This window comes from Haliotis cracherodii, unplaced genomic scaffold (genome assembly GCF_022045235.1).
Source record: "Haliotis cracherodii isolate W230 unplaced genomic scaffold, xgHalCrac1.p SCAF_6, whole genome shotgun sequence".
Taxonomy (NCBI): domain Eukaryota; kingdom Metazoa; phylum Mollusca; class Gastropoda; order Lepetellida; family Haliotidae; genus Haliotis; species Haliotis cracherodii.
In genome coordinates, this window is record NW_027266319.1 from 67,938,542 (window position 1) to 67,953,013 (window position 14,472).

Here is a 14,472-nt window from a genome sequence, read left to right on the forward strand (position 1 = left end):
AATCGCAAAAGGGCGGGAAAAAATGGCGGGAAAACCAAAATGGCGGCAAACAACAATACGCTCGGAAATACCGTAACGAGAGCCACAACACGAGCGGGAAACGTTACCATTTAACAATAGAATGAAGTCAAAGGTAACAAACCAAATACAATGAACAACACAGCAGACTTTTGTCGTAGTAAACAACAGAAAGTCAGGATCAGATAAAGCTTGAATATTTCCACTAGGGATACAGTATACGTCCGTTCTGTGTGGCTGACAAAGCAGTTATGTGTTTTGACATGACGTCATGTCTTCCGGGTCACGTGCCGACTGTGTGGGAGGGGGCGCTGCTTCCTGGACAGATGGAAACAACTTTCTTCAGCAGCTGGATCTCACACAGTTCGTCTCTCTGTCAAAGACAGCAGTAAATGCAGGATAAGTTAAAAAATTTAAAGGTTATGAAAACCTTTTGAAATGTTGGTTTCAAATTAAATCAGGCATATTCGATTGGCTGGCAATCGGCCTTTCTTCTTCTTTAAATTTGCAATACTTATTATTCTGACACGACGAGAAAAGTAGGTATGGATAAAATAAGAGAGAGGGCTCATTTTTCGAATTTCGTGTCCCTGACCAAAGATTACTTTTTACCTACATGTCCAATAGCAGTCAGAATGGCTCAAATACACGATCATTAAATGTTTGATAAAGGTAACAAAACACTTTTGTAATCATAGGAAACGTCAGAGCCCGACGATAACGCCTATTCCGTGAGCATCTGTTTATTGGCCCAGCCAATGTATCACGAAATCCATGTCTCAAGAATGAACCATAATTCTTAATACAATCGAGGGAGGTCTTTCTGCATGTACACAAAAAGTATTTGAGACAAGTGGATTAGTGTGATATGAAGTTGGAGATCAAAACTTCTTAGAGAATCGAAAAGATTCACGCTTAAATTTGGACTTTTGTGAATCCCCTTCATCAACAGTTCCTCTCTCTAATACTATATTAATTTTGAATATATAGTTGTTTTCCTGCATTGTTTTAAGGATTATGGTTAATCTCTGAGATAGGGACCATCTTTGGTGGTACATTTGCTGAGCCCTGCAATATATTCACCTCATCAAAAGTATTGCATCACCAAATTGGAAGTGTAATTGCGAGTTTATATTCAGTGTAGAGATGTTCAAATTGTACCCTGTGTGTTGTCACATCATCTGCTTGTAGAATGGTAAACACCGTAACTGCCCCACTTTGTGGGTGCGTTTATGCGAACCGTATGCACAGCTAAGGGGTTAAAATAGAGAATTCATGTTTGGTGACGGAAAGTTCATGCTGTTACTATTAAACTGTTATTAATGTTGACTGAAAGTTCTACCAATTTAAACGTCTGTCTTTATTACGATTGTAACTGAAATGTCTAAGCATTTTATCCTAGACAATCAAAGATGGCAAATCATTGGCATGCAACGAAGTGGCATGACATGTCGGGATATTGTTGCTGTGTCAAACATTAATCATGCTGTTATCTGTAGACTGATCAGAAAACACACTTTGCCTTGACATGTGAGGGACATGCCGAGATCAGGACGTCCACGAAGACCAGTGACAGAGAGGACACGGTCCTTGTAGGCCAGGCAAAACTTGCACTGTTCTTCATCATCACTGACATACCAACAACAGAGCATCCCTAAGCACCATCAGGAGTCGACTGAATGCAGCAGGATTAAGGGCCACAACACCAGTAAGACGTCCCCTGCTCTCACCCCATTATATGCTGCGCTCTGTAGCCTGGTGTCAGACTCGAGCACACTGGATCTTGAGGTAATGGAGGGGGATTCATTGGTCTTACGAGAGAAGGTCTACGCTGGTGGTAGGACTTGTGTGGAGGCAAAGAGGAACATCTTATCATCAGCAAAACATCCAGGAAACAGAGGCCTCAGGTGGCGGATCAGGTATGGTATGAGGATGCTGCTTCTTTGACTGTAAATTTGATTTTGTGACAGTTCAGGGGGTTCTAAATGGAGAAAGGTACCAAGATACCATATTGAACGGTTTTTTTATGCCTTATTTTGATAACCATGTACTTGCAACTCGTCCTATCTCTGTGGACAACGATGCCCTACATGGCATCAGGAATGGCAACACATACCTCAGTTGGGGATTAGGCTTCTGATTTTGAGCATGAGGAGGCGTCTTGTGGATGTGATCCGTGTATGGGGAGGCTACACCAGATATTGGCTTACACTATTGATCATCTAGCTGTGACATGGGTATAACATTACTGAGACACGTACGTTTTGATCTGACTGTCTCATTCCTGACAGTTATCATATTTACCCAGTTACAGTCCTAGTAGTCGCTGGCGAATAATTTTGGTTTTTTTCTTTGCAAATGCTCATTTTTCCTTTTATTCATGACTTAACATCTTATGTGACGTTAAGTAACACTTTTGTTTGGCTTTCAAGCTTCTCTTTACACTTTTCTTTTCTGATTATCAACAAATTTTGACGGTGAGATACATTTGATGAGATGTACATTTCTTGTTGTACGGAATGCTATGTAGTACAAAAGAGAACTGGACATGTCTTCAGCCCAAAGTTGTTAATATACCCACGGAACTGTTTTTGATTTAACAAAATGTTTCAAGGCAATATCAAGTACTATACTCTCTGTTCGATACTTTGGCCTATTACTGTTTATACCCCCATCCACCAGCGCAAGTTGTTAAATGTCTTTCAACGACACAGAGTAAAGTCTTGTTCTTACCAGTGGTTTCTAAAACAGGGACAACAAATCTTCAAATACACTTAAAAAAACCCTCTAAAACCAGTCTGTTTGAAATATTAAATGTTGTCACAAGTCAAAACATGCATATATTCAAACTCATTCATATGAACAACTGTTACAACAATTTCTACATTTGATTTCTGAATAGGTTGTTATTGTCATTAATTATGGAAATCCTTTGAGCAAAGAAGGCATTTGTAATACCTCGTACAAATGGAGGTATGCAACATTGTATTAAATAACAAGTATATTAATGATGATGAGTGGGTGTCCACAATTCCCGATACTTACGGATACAGGATTTCTTGCCTGTGGTGACGGTGTACGCTCGTTCCCCAGCCAGCTCCCTGTACACTCCTTCACACCGGGAACACACCTGGTCAGAGGGCGACGTACATTCCTCCAGGTCACAGTTGGAGATGGCCGAGCACACTGTCCATAGAAAACAGAGCATACAGACACTACCGACCTGGGAACTGCACGTAACCAAGAGACCAGAAGGAATGTCAACGTAATTAAGATACCAAGTTTTGATATATGTATCATGATTATTGAAACATGTCAGCACCCTATTAATGATTTATTTGCATGAACCAATCAGAGATGCCAATTTGCCAAGCCTCTCTTCAGGAAAATGAAACAAAATGTATTTCTACAGATCATCCCAATATCATGGTTATTTAAGTTGACTGTATGTGGATCTGTGAGCACTCGGTCACTGAGGAATACGTGTGTATATTAGATAAGTTCACAGTTAACCACTTACTCCGGCATCTGTTGGGGCTGGCATAGAAGCCCATCTTGCAGTTTGTGCATATCTCGGGGAGGCTGCAGGTGCCCCCACTACTGTGTTGGGCTATGCCGTTGCTGTAGATGATGTGGGACGTTCTGTAGTTGATGTTGCAGGCGCCGGTGGGGTTAATGACGTTGTCGCAGATGGCTACGGATGGGTTGATGAAGTCAATAAAGTACATGTCTATCAATGACAGAGCCTTTTTCGGCTTACATGTTCATATCAATGCACTGATCATGATTAGTCCCTTAAATAAATTTGTATTAAAAAGTATACAATTTTTTCGTAAAGGTAGTTTTACCGTGCGGACAGCCATGGTTATCGGTAGATCTGTATCCAGATTTGCACACATGCACCTTGTAGTACTCTGTCCTGTTGGAGAGATAGATCCCATGTATGTACAACCAGTCTTTGAATGGCATTTAGAGGTGACACACACGAGAGAGACTTTATTGATGTCAACTTCTTTATTATGAGAAACTCACGTTTCGGAGTACATGCTTTTTCCTTCACCTGGTGAATGAATGCTATGATGCGGAGAGCATATATATGTACATGTGAAAAACACACAAATAAATAGATAAAAATGGTAGAAACGTAACAAGTCAACAGTTGAATAGCGGCAAATTGGTCTTTAGCAATGGATCGATAGAAGCCAGGAGATAAATTAGCAGTGCTTGGTAATGAGCAATGGACAGATAGAAGTCAGGAGATAAATTAGCACTGCTTGGTAATGAGGAATGGACAGATAGAAGCCAGGAAATAAATTAACAGTGCTTGGTAATGAGAAATGGACAGATAGAAGCCAGGAGATAAATTAGCACTGCTTGGTAATGAGCAATGGACAGATAGAAGCCAGGAAATAAATTAGCAGTGCTTGGTAATGAGCAATGGACAGATAGAAGCCAGGAAATAAATTAGCACTGCTTAGTAATGAGCATTGGATCGATAGAAGCCAGGAAGTAAACTAGCACTGCTTGGTAATGAGCAATGGACAGATAGAAGCCAGGAAATAAATTAGCAGTGCTTGGTAATGAGCAATGGATCGATTGGAAGGCAGGGGTGAATTATCCCAGGACAAATAGAAGCCAGCAGCATTAATTTGTCTTCATAGGGGCATAATGCGACAGATAGATCGTGGCACAGCTGAATTAATCAATAAGTCAAGCACAAGGCGGATACGTTCCCTAGTCACGGTTCAGAGCCGGCTGGTATCTTCTGATGCTAATGCCCACTTGTAGTTTTCATACTCCGAAATGTAGCGTTCCGCGGAATAAAGAAGCTGACAGCCATCACTACTCTCTCTTAGTCTGTTACAACATTTTAATCCTCACTGCACATCTGTCTTTATTGCCTGTCTGTTATTTGACTGTACATCTGGCTTCATCAAATTACCTGTGTGCTTCTTGTTATCCATTACTAGTTGTTGTTAATGTTAATCTGTTGCTTACCACAACATATATATGACAGTTGGTGATCATCTGTATGACAGTTGGTGATTATCTGTATGGCAATTGGATATAACCTGTATATCAGCTAGTAATTATCTGCATGCAGTTTGTCATTACCTGCATGACACTTAGTGATCATTTGTCTGGAAGTATATAAATATATGTAAGGCAGTTATAGTGATTATATGTATGACAGCTGGTCATTATCTGTATGACAGTTAGTGATTATCTCTTTGATAGTTAGTGATCATCAGTTGTGTGGTGATACAGCCTGTATGACAGTGTTGGTATATATGGTAGATTGTGACTACCTGCGTGACAATTAGTGATTACATGTATGACAGTAAGTGAACATCTGTATGGCAGTTAGTGATTTACCTGCATAACGGTTGGTGATTATCTGTATGACAGTTGGTCATTACCTGTATGACAATTAGCAATTATCTGTATGACAGTAAGGAATTATCTGTATGACAGTTGGTGATCATCTGTATGACAGTTTGTGATCATCTGTATGGCAGTTGGTGATCATCTGTACGACAGTTGGTGATTATCTGTGTGCCAGTTGACCATTACTGCTCACTTGTACTTTTCATACTCCGAAATGTAGCGTTCCTCGGAATAAAGAAGCTGACAAGCATAAATACCATTTTAATCCTCACGGTACATCTGACTTTATTGCCTGTCTGTTATTTGAGTGGACATCTGGCTTCATCAAATTACCTGTGTGCTTCTTGTTATCCATTACTAGTTGTTGTTAATGTTAATCTGTTGCTTACCACAACATATATATGACAGTTGGTGATCATCTGTATGACAGTTGGTGATTATCTGTATGGCAATTGGATATAACCTGTATATCAGCTAGTAATTATCTGCATGCAGTTTGTCATTACCTGCATGACACTTAGTGATCATTTGTCTGGAAGTATATAAATATATGTAAGGCAGTTATAGTGATTATCTGCATGACAGCTGGTCATTATCTGTATGACAGTTAGTGATTATCTCTTTGATAGTTAGTGATCATCAGTTGTGTGGTGATACAGCCTGTATGACAGTGTTGGTATATATGGTAGATTGTGACTACCTGCGTGACAATTAGTGATTACATGTATGACAGTAAGTGAACATCTGTATGGCAGTTAGTGATTTACCTGCATAACGGTTGGTGATTATCTGTATGACAGTTGGTCATTACCTGTATGACAATTAGCAATTATCTGTATGACAGTAAGGAATTATCTGTATGACAGTTGGTGATCATCTGTATGACAGTTTGTGATCATCTGTTTGGCAGTTGGTGATCATCTGTACGACAGTTGGTGATTATCTGTGTGCCAGTTGACCATTACTGCTCACTTGTACTTTTCATACTCCGAAATGTAGCGTTCCTCGGAATAGAGAAGCAGACAAGCATAAATACCATTTTAATCCTCACGGTACATCTGACTTTATTGCCTGTCTGTTATTTGAGTGGACATCTGGCTTCATCAAATTACCTGTGTGCTTCTTGCTATCCATTATCTCTTGTTGTTAATGTTAATCTGATAGTTAGTGATTGCCTGTATGGTAGTAAGCGTTTGCCTGCATGACAGTTAGTAATTTCCTGTATTGTAGTTAGTGTTGGCCTGTATGACAGTGCTGGTATCTATGGTAGATTGTGATTACCTGCGTGATAATTAGTGATTACATGTATGACAGTAAGTGAACATCTGTATGGCAGTTAGTGATTTACCTGCATAACGGGTTGTGATTATCTGTATGACAGTTGGTCATTACCTGTATGACACTTATTAATTACCTGTACGACAGTAAGGAATTATCTGTATGACAGTTGGTGATCATCTGTATGACAGTTGGTGATTATCTGTATGGCAATTGGATATTACATGTATAGCAGCTAGTGATTATCTGTATGCCAGTTGACCATTACTGCTCACTTGTACTTTTCATACTCCGAAATGTAGCGTTCCTCGGAATAAAGAAGCTGACAACCATAAATACCATTTTAATCCACACGGTACATCTGACTTTATTACATGTATGACAGTAAGTGAACATCTGTATGGCAGTTAGTGATTTACCTGCATAACGGGTTGTGATTATCTGTATGACAGTTGGTCATTACCTGTATGACAATTAGTAATTACCTGTATGACAGTAAGGGATTATTCATATGAGAGTTAGTGATTTACCTGTATGGCCGTTGGTAATTACGTGTATGACGGTTAGTGATTACCTGTATGACAGTTGATCGATACCTGTAAAACAGCTGCTGACTACCTGTATGGCAGTTAGGCAATACATATATGACAATATATGTTAAGCAGTGAATACACGTATTACATCTGATCAATACCTGTATGGCTGCTGGCTATTACCTATATTTGCTGCACCGATCCAACCACAAGAACCCGCACGATGTATAAGATGCCTTCCGGCGTGACTGGACGTTCGTGATGACATTTATCCTGCAACAAAGATAAACGTGACTGTGACTTCTAACATACTTGCACAACATGAAAGGTGTCTGTTGATATAAGAGTTAAAACATAATTAGGTAAGATTTCCAAGTTCATTTAACAGGTCACGGCAATGCTGTCATAAGCAGTTTTTCTCGTGTAAAAAAACATAACCCATTTCCTATTGATTCTGGCACTGCAGGGTTTCCATAGTCCATGCAAATTGCTCAGATACTTCAAGTTCGTTAACGAATATCCTCGCCTATCCAAGTGAACAAAACGAATAAAAGTGACAAAATCCTTTCTACACCTATATTAGAAAACTCTGCCAAAAGCACATCATGAGTATGTGTTTATGAATCATTATCAAATATTCATGATGCTAGGTGTTTGCAGAATGGCTCACGTATCCTGCTCCTCCAGTGTCACCCGTCACAAACACATACAAAGCCAGTCAGTTGTCCACAGGCAACTTACTATTTCTAAATGTCAGTGAAACAAGCAAATTGTGGTAACTGCCAAGAAAAGTCAATGTTTTACCTGAAAAAAACCATATGGTACAAGTGACAAAAATGAATTGCATTGAACATAAGTTTTGTCATTGATTTGAAATGTCCTCCACATCCACAGGCCTTGGATGCTGTAACAGCTTTTGAGCAAGAGTCGTAAGATGCCCTTTGAAATCTTCGAAGAATGAGCATGCTCGATTGTACCTCAAAACTTAGGGAATGAATACACAGACAGCAGGAATGTCTGAAATATTGCTCGACATGAATGGAAAATTGACTATTAGAAAGAATCGTTTTACACAGACCTAATCATGACATCGATGATCGCAACTACTGACTCAATCCTTGGGAGGATGTGTAGAAGCAACCACAGATATGCCATGCAAAGGGTTCTATTTCAAGTGTGCTCAATATATAAAAGGGGGTGACAAAAGTAAGTCTGTAACACACTCAAAGTAGTATAGCAAAGAAGTATGAGTTATGGACCACAATAGTTCACTTTATGAAAACTAACCAGTTTCCATCCATTGTGATAGTGCTGGGCGCTCCATTGAAACACCGGGCTACAGCTGATCGGGATTCACCTGCCTGCAAGCGGCATTTGACCTTGTTTCTTTGCACTTCTGTTAATCTTGGCATGTTGTTGAACTGTTACTGTTCGATTGACGCAGATGTCAGGCAATCGAAAACCATGTACTTTAACACCGTTCATAGTGCTGCTGCATGTGCAATACGTGCAGCTTCAAGGCCAAATGATCACAAAAGGCAGGACAGGTTGGCAACAGTTGGGACATGTCGGCAACAGTTGGGACAGGTCGCCAAAAGTAAGGACAGGTCGGCAACAGTAGGGACATGTCGGCAACAGAAGGGAGATGTCGGCAACAGTAGGTAAAAGCCGGCTTCAGTATGGAGAGGTAGGCAGCAGTAGGGACATGTCGGCAATAGTTGGGACATGTCGGCAACAGTAGGGAGAGGTAGGCAAAGTGTAGGGACATGTGGGCAACAGTAGTGACATGTTGTGAACAGTTGGGACATGTCGGCAACAGTAAGGACAGGTCGGCAACACCTCTGACAGGTCGGCAACAGTTGGGACATGTCGGCAACAGTAACGACAGGTCAAAAACACTAGGGACATGTTGGCAAGAGTAGGGAGATGTCGGCAAAAGTAGGTAAGGGTCGGCATCGTTATGGAAGGGCCGGCAACAGTTTGGACATGTCGGCAGCAGTAACGACAGGTCAACACTTGTAGGGACATGTCGGCAACAGGCAGGACAGGTTGGCTACAGTTGGGATATGTCGGCAACAGTAGGGACATGTCGGCAACAGTTGGGACATGTCGGCAGCAGTAAGGACAAGTCGGCAACAGTTGGGACATGTCGGCAACAGTTGCGACAGGTCGGTAACAGTAAGGACAGATGTCGGCAAAAGTAGGTAAGGGTCGGCATCGTTATGGAAGGGCCGGCAACAGTTTGGACATGTCGGCAGCAGTAACGACAGGTCAACACCTGTAGGGACATGGCGGCAGCAGTAAGGACAGGTCGGCAACAGTCGGGACATGTCGCCAAGAGTAGGGACATGTCGGCAACAGTAGGAACTTGTCGGCAACAGTAGGGACAGGTTGGCAACAGTTGGGACATGTCGGCAACAATAAGCACAGGTCGGCAACAGTCGGGGCATGTCGGCAACAGTAGGAAGATGTCGGCAACATTAGGTAAAGGCCGGTTTCAGTATGGAGAGGTCGGCAACAGTTGGGACATGTCGGCAGCAGTAAGGACATGTCGGCAGCAGTAAGGACAGGTCGGCAACGGTTGGGACATGTCGGCAACAGGCAGAACAGGTTGGCAACAGTTCTGTGACAACCCAAGCCACAACATCCAGTGGGAGTGAGTCACAACCCTCGCCACCAACCTCAAAGACTTCAAGATCAGGAAACTACAAGAAGCCATCAACATCAAAAGACTTCAGCCCTCAATCAACCGTGACCAAGGCTATTACATACCCCTGGCGTACCATCAACTCATCAAAGACCCCAATCAGCCATAATTCCGTTGTTTACATTACTGGCTTCATCCTTTGTATCATGGCACTGACTTCACCCATGGTCATCATCCCTGCCCTTGTGTGTACACAGCAGGCTTCGCTACTCCAGTATATCTACCCTACTGTACAACATTGCCTCCTACGTGTATATATACTTGCTAACTGCACTCTGTAATTCTTAGGACTTATTTTCGATCAACACCTCACCTGGGAGGCTCACGTCCAAAACCTAAAAACTAGATGCAGCAAAGACCTTAACACATTAAGATGTCTAACCGGCTCTAACTGGGGAGCCTCCAAAGATACCCTCCTCTCACTATATACAACACTAATTAGATCAAAACTAGACTACGGCTGTGCCATATACAATACCCTAAACAACTCTCTTTCTAAAAAACTTGACTCAATAAAATATCAGGCTCTCAAACTAATTACACGCACCCAACATGGCACCTCCTACACCTCACTTCAGGCCCTTACAGGAGAAATGCCACTAAATCTACGCAGGGAACATCTAAGCCTTAATTTCTGGGCCGCGTCCCAAACAAACCCTCTCATCCAAAACCTAATTAACCAAAACATTAGCCCAAGAAACCAAGCTCTAGCTCGCAAACACCCCTTACTCACCCCAATATCCCAAAGAATAACTAACTACCTCAATGAACACCAAACTCAAAATCTTAAACAAAACTGCAAAAAATCAAATATCTTCACCCCTAAACTCAAAATCCCCCAAATAGACACAACGCTAGCTAACCAAATAAATAAACAAACCGACCCAAACATAGCTAAAACCACCACACTTGCATACATACACGAAAATTGGCCAAATTGGTGTCACATATACACTGACGGATCTTCAGACCCGATCTCCAACCACACAGGCTTCGGAGTCCATACCACACAACCAGTTATATCCACACAATCTTACCAACTCCCTAACAACCAATTTATATTCACGGCCGAACTTATGGGCATGGCCTCAGCCCTGCATAACCAACAATCTAAAAACAACAAAAAAATCCTAATTCTCACTGACTCCCTTAGCGGACTACAAGCCCTCCAAAACAAAAATACCAAAAAACGACCTAAATTAATAAACCAAATACTTAAAAGCTCCAACGACCTAACAAAAGCAGGCAAACAAATAACCTTCTTGTGGATCCCCGCCCACGTAGGAATTTACGGCAACGAAAGCGCCGATAAAGCAGCTAAATTATCTCTCAAAATACCAGAAATAAGCCTAAACCTACCCATCTCAAAATCAGAAATTAAAAGTGTAAACAAACAAAAAATAACCAAAAAATGGCCTAATCAATATCAAAACTCAAATAGCCAATTCAAAAAAGTGCTCAGAAAACCACTAGCCAAACCTAAAATCCTACACCCCTCTAAAAAAATTGACAGATTAATTACAAAACTCCAAACAGGACACACTAACCTAAATAACCACCTAAAACAACTTAAAAGACACACCACAGGCAACTGCCCCTACTGCAAACAACCCGAAACCACAGAACACGCACTCATTCACTGCACCCACTATCAAACACACAGAACCACACTACAAACCACCATCAATCTAAATAAGGTTCCTACTCTAGATGAAATACTAAACCCTCAAAATAAACTAGAAAACTTCAAGGCCCTAGGCGTATTCCTAATCAAAACAGACCTAATTAAGCGCATCTAAAAATTAATTAATCTACCAATCCAAAATCCAATAAACATACAAACACCCACCTCACCCGGCTCCCTTAGTTCCCTCCTCCACCCACCTCGGCATTTATTCCAAATTTAAAAATTTCAAAAAATCAATATAAGCAACCCCTAAAAGCCCCCTCTTGGGTTGCACACACCACTTTCACCCTTCTCGGAATACACTAAATGGTCCGGCCAGGCCCGTGTGCGAAATACGCTGTAGTCGGAAAGCGCACGTTAAATCTTCTATATCAGTCAGTCAGACTCTGTAAATCACTTACTTGATAACGGTGTTAGAACCTACACCGAAACGTCGCTCTTAATTGTAATAAAGAAGTTGTTCATCCATAAATTCTTATCCTTACTTAGTACTCCAACTTCTAAATGCCTATCAAAGAAACAGTTGGGATATTTCGGCAACAGTTGGGACATGTCGGCAGCAGTAAGGACATGTCGGCAACAGTTGGGACATGTTTGCAACAGTTGGGACATGTCGGCAACAGAAAGGAAAGGTCGGCATCAGTAATGACAAGTCGATAACAAGGACATGTCGGTAACAGTAAGGAAAGGTCGGTAACAGTAAGGAAAGGTCGGTAACAGTAAGGAAAGGTCGGTAACATGTAATAACAGTTCAGACACACGAAACGTACACACATACGCAAGGCACTGCACTGAGCACACATACATACAAACGTACTTTAAAGGCTTGAACAAACGTCAGTTTTCAAATTATTGACTTAAAGAATAGGTATAGTGAGTTTTGTACGGACGTGGTCAATATAGGCAGCAAGTGTTGTCAATGTCAAGATACGTACATGTAGATTTGACGGTAATACATTGAACCGGTATCTTGCACGAAGGTAGCGCAACCCTTTATTTAACACAAGGTGTTCCTCTGCATTTACCCAGGGTCTACTCATAATGCCGCAGTGTGACGGCCTTACATGTATTCCAGGAAACGGGTGAACGAGCCCACAGAAGAGTGAGGGCTGACAGAAGCAACCTTGTTTTGACTTTCACCCGCATTTGAATCTCTTTCGTCATTTTATCGAGACAGTTATTCTCTGGCCTGACGTTTTTGTATTTATCAGTTCGCATGTACTATTCCTGGTTTTGGTAGTGTTGCAGCAACGTTGTGGCAATCAATAATTAAATCTGACATTGGCAGTTAATAATATTGGCCTGACCCGGAGTGATCCCACGTATTGCTTCCGTACCTGGAAACTGCTCGTCATTCCCCCAGTGTCATGCATCATGCACCCGAAAGCAGTACAGCTCACACCCGACAGGCACTTTCCATCAAAAGTTAAATACAACCGACCTATATATTACTTGCAAACGCACAAAGAATAAACGTGGACCGAGAGCTACATATTGGGTTATTGCGTATTTGTTGTGGATGACCTCCACAAGGTGATACGAGAGCACATATACATGTGATGTTCAGGAGTATGTTTTAAGTGATGAAACACTGCCGTTGTCTCAAAATGCTCATGCGAGTGAAATAACATTTTATGCTGGAACTGTTTTCAGTATGCTTCAATGATCAAATGAGTTAGAAAATACATAATAAATAGAATATTCGTCTTGTCATATAATTGTTCATCCAATCTCGTGACCTGAAAAAAGGTTGGCTGCTCCATAGATATCGATTTTGTGAGGTCATTCTATGAGATAAACATGCCACTCAAACACTTGAAATTAAGTTAAATTGTCCTATATCGTTTAAAAAACTACTACATTTCAACATTATCTAAACTTGATTGCCACTTACCCATTTTCTGCAAGTCCGTCGACGCCGTGGAACTGGAGAAGACTTAAGACAAAACCACCGAGTACCAGCTTCATCGCCATCCTTCACCACTCACCTCTTTCCCGTCAACTGAGCAAGCGGATCCAGAACTCCTTAACCAGGAAGTTGTGACGTTACCGGGGGCAACTTGGATGCTCCCGACATCCCTGGAACCTTTGACTGCATTTACGGTTACATCTGAGTTATGCGTAGAAATGTATGCATGACTGCCCGCGTGGTAGTTCATGGCATGAATAAGTTTCATTGTGCGATAAACAACTCCCTCTCGTCGTTTATTTCTTAAACAAGTGATTCTATTGTCATGTGATAAGGGCAATTCGCTGTTCAGAGGTGCGTACCTTGGGAACATCAGAAACCTTTCGGACCTCGTGGGTCCAAATCCAGGTTCTCCCCAATTATGTTTCCAGATCTGTCAGCACCATTCCTGTGCTTGTGGTTTTAATCAACGTTGTAAACGGCCCATATCACTTTGGGCTTTCGTCCCACATAAACTGACACGCCGTGATAGGGAACTGGAGGAAACGTCCGCCCGCGAAAACGACCGCTGGTCAATTAGAGAATACCGCCGCTGCGTTAGAGAAAACGTCCAACAAGTTTTGAGAAAACGTTCTCTGGTCACGCTAACTTTATTTCTTGTATAGTTTTGCTGGAATACAATAAAGTAACATTAAGTGAATGATATGACACTTAATGATGTGTACACTGGGCTTTGGTGTTGTTTTAATGTTGTATTAAGCTTTCCTAACTCCCTGTTTAAGCTCACTTCATGAGTAATTTGCCACAGCCTCAATCACCTCGTGCACTGTCACACAATAGCCAGCCTAGGCGCGCCCCTTACTGTTTCTTTGTGTTCAGCGTTGCAGCTTACTGTCTCCAGTTTAAAGGGTTTAGTTATATTACAGTTTATATCACATTTGATAATACAACC

General features: G+C 41.5%; 1 protein-coding gene and 1 pseudogene across 1 annotated transcript in view; one reads left to right on the plus strand and one right to left on the minus strand.

The window, feature by feature from the left end:
• LOC139444742 (uncharacterized) overlaps positions 1-13,657 on the minus strand; it is a 57,525-nt gene extending 43,868 nt beyond the window's left edge. Inside the window, exons 1-5 of the mRNA XM_071225678.1 lie at positions 13,506-13,657; positions 7,401-7,490; positions 3,867-3,937; positions 3,539-3,712; positions 3,064-3,204 (exon numbers count right to left, since the gene is read on the minus strand). Coding sequence (XP_071081779.1) covers positions 3,064-3,204; positions 3,539-3,712; positions 3,867-3,937; positions 7,401-7,490; positions 13,506-13,585 — 556 coding nt within the window. The 5' untranslated portion in view covers positions 13,586-13,657. The remainder of the gene's footprint in view (positions 1-3,063; positions 3,205-3,538; positions 3,713-3,866; positions 3,938-7,400; positions 7,491-13,505) is intronic.
• Positions 1-14,472, plus strand: part of LOC139446629 (uncharacterized) — a 161,839-nt pseudogene that overhangs the window by 122,725 nt on the left and 24,642 nt on the right.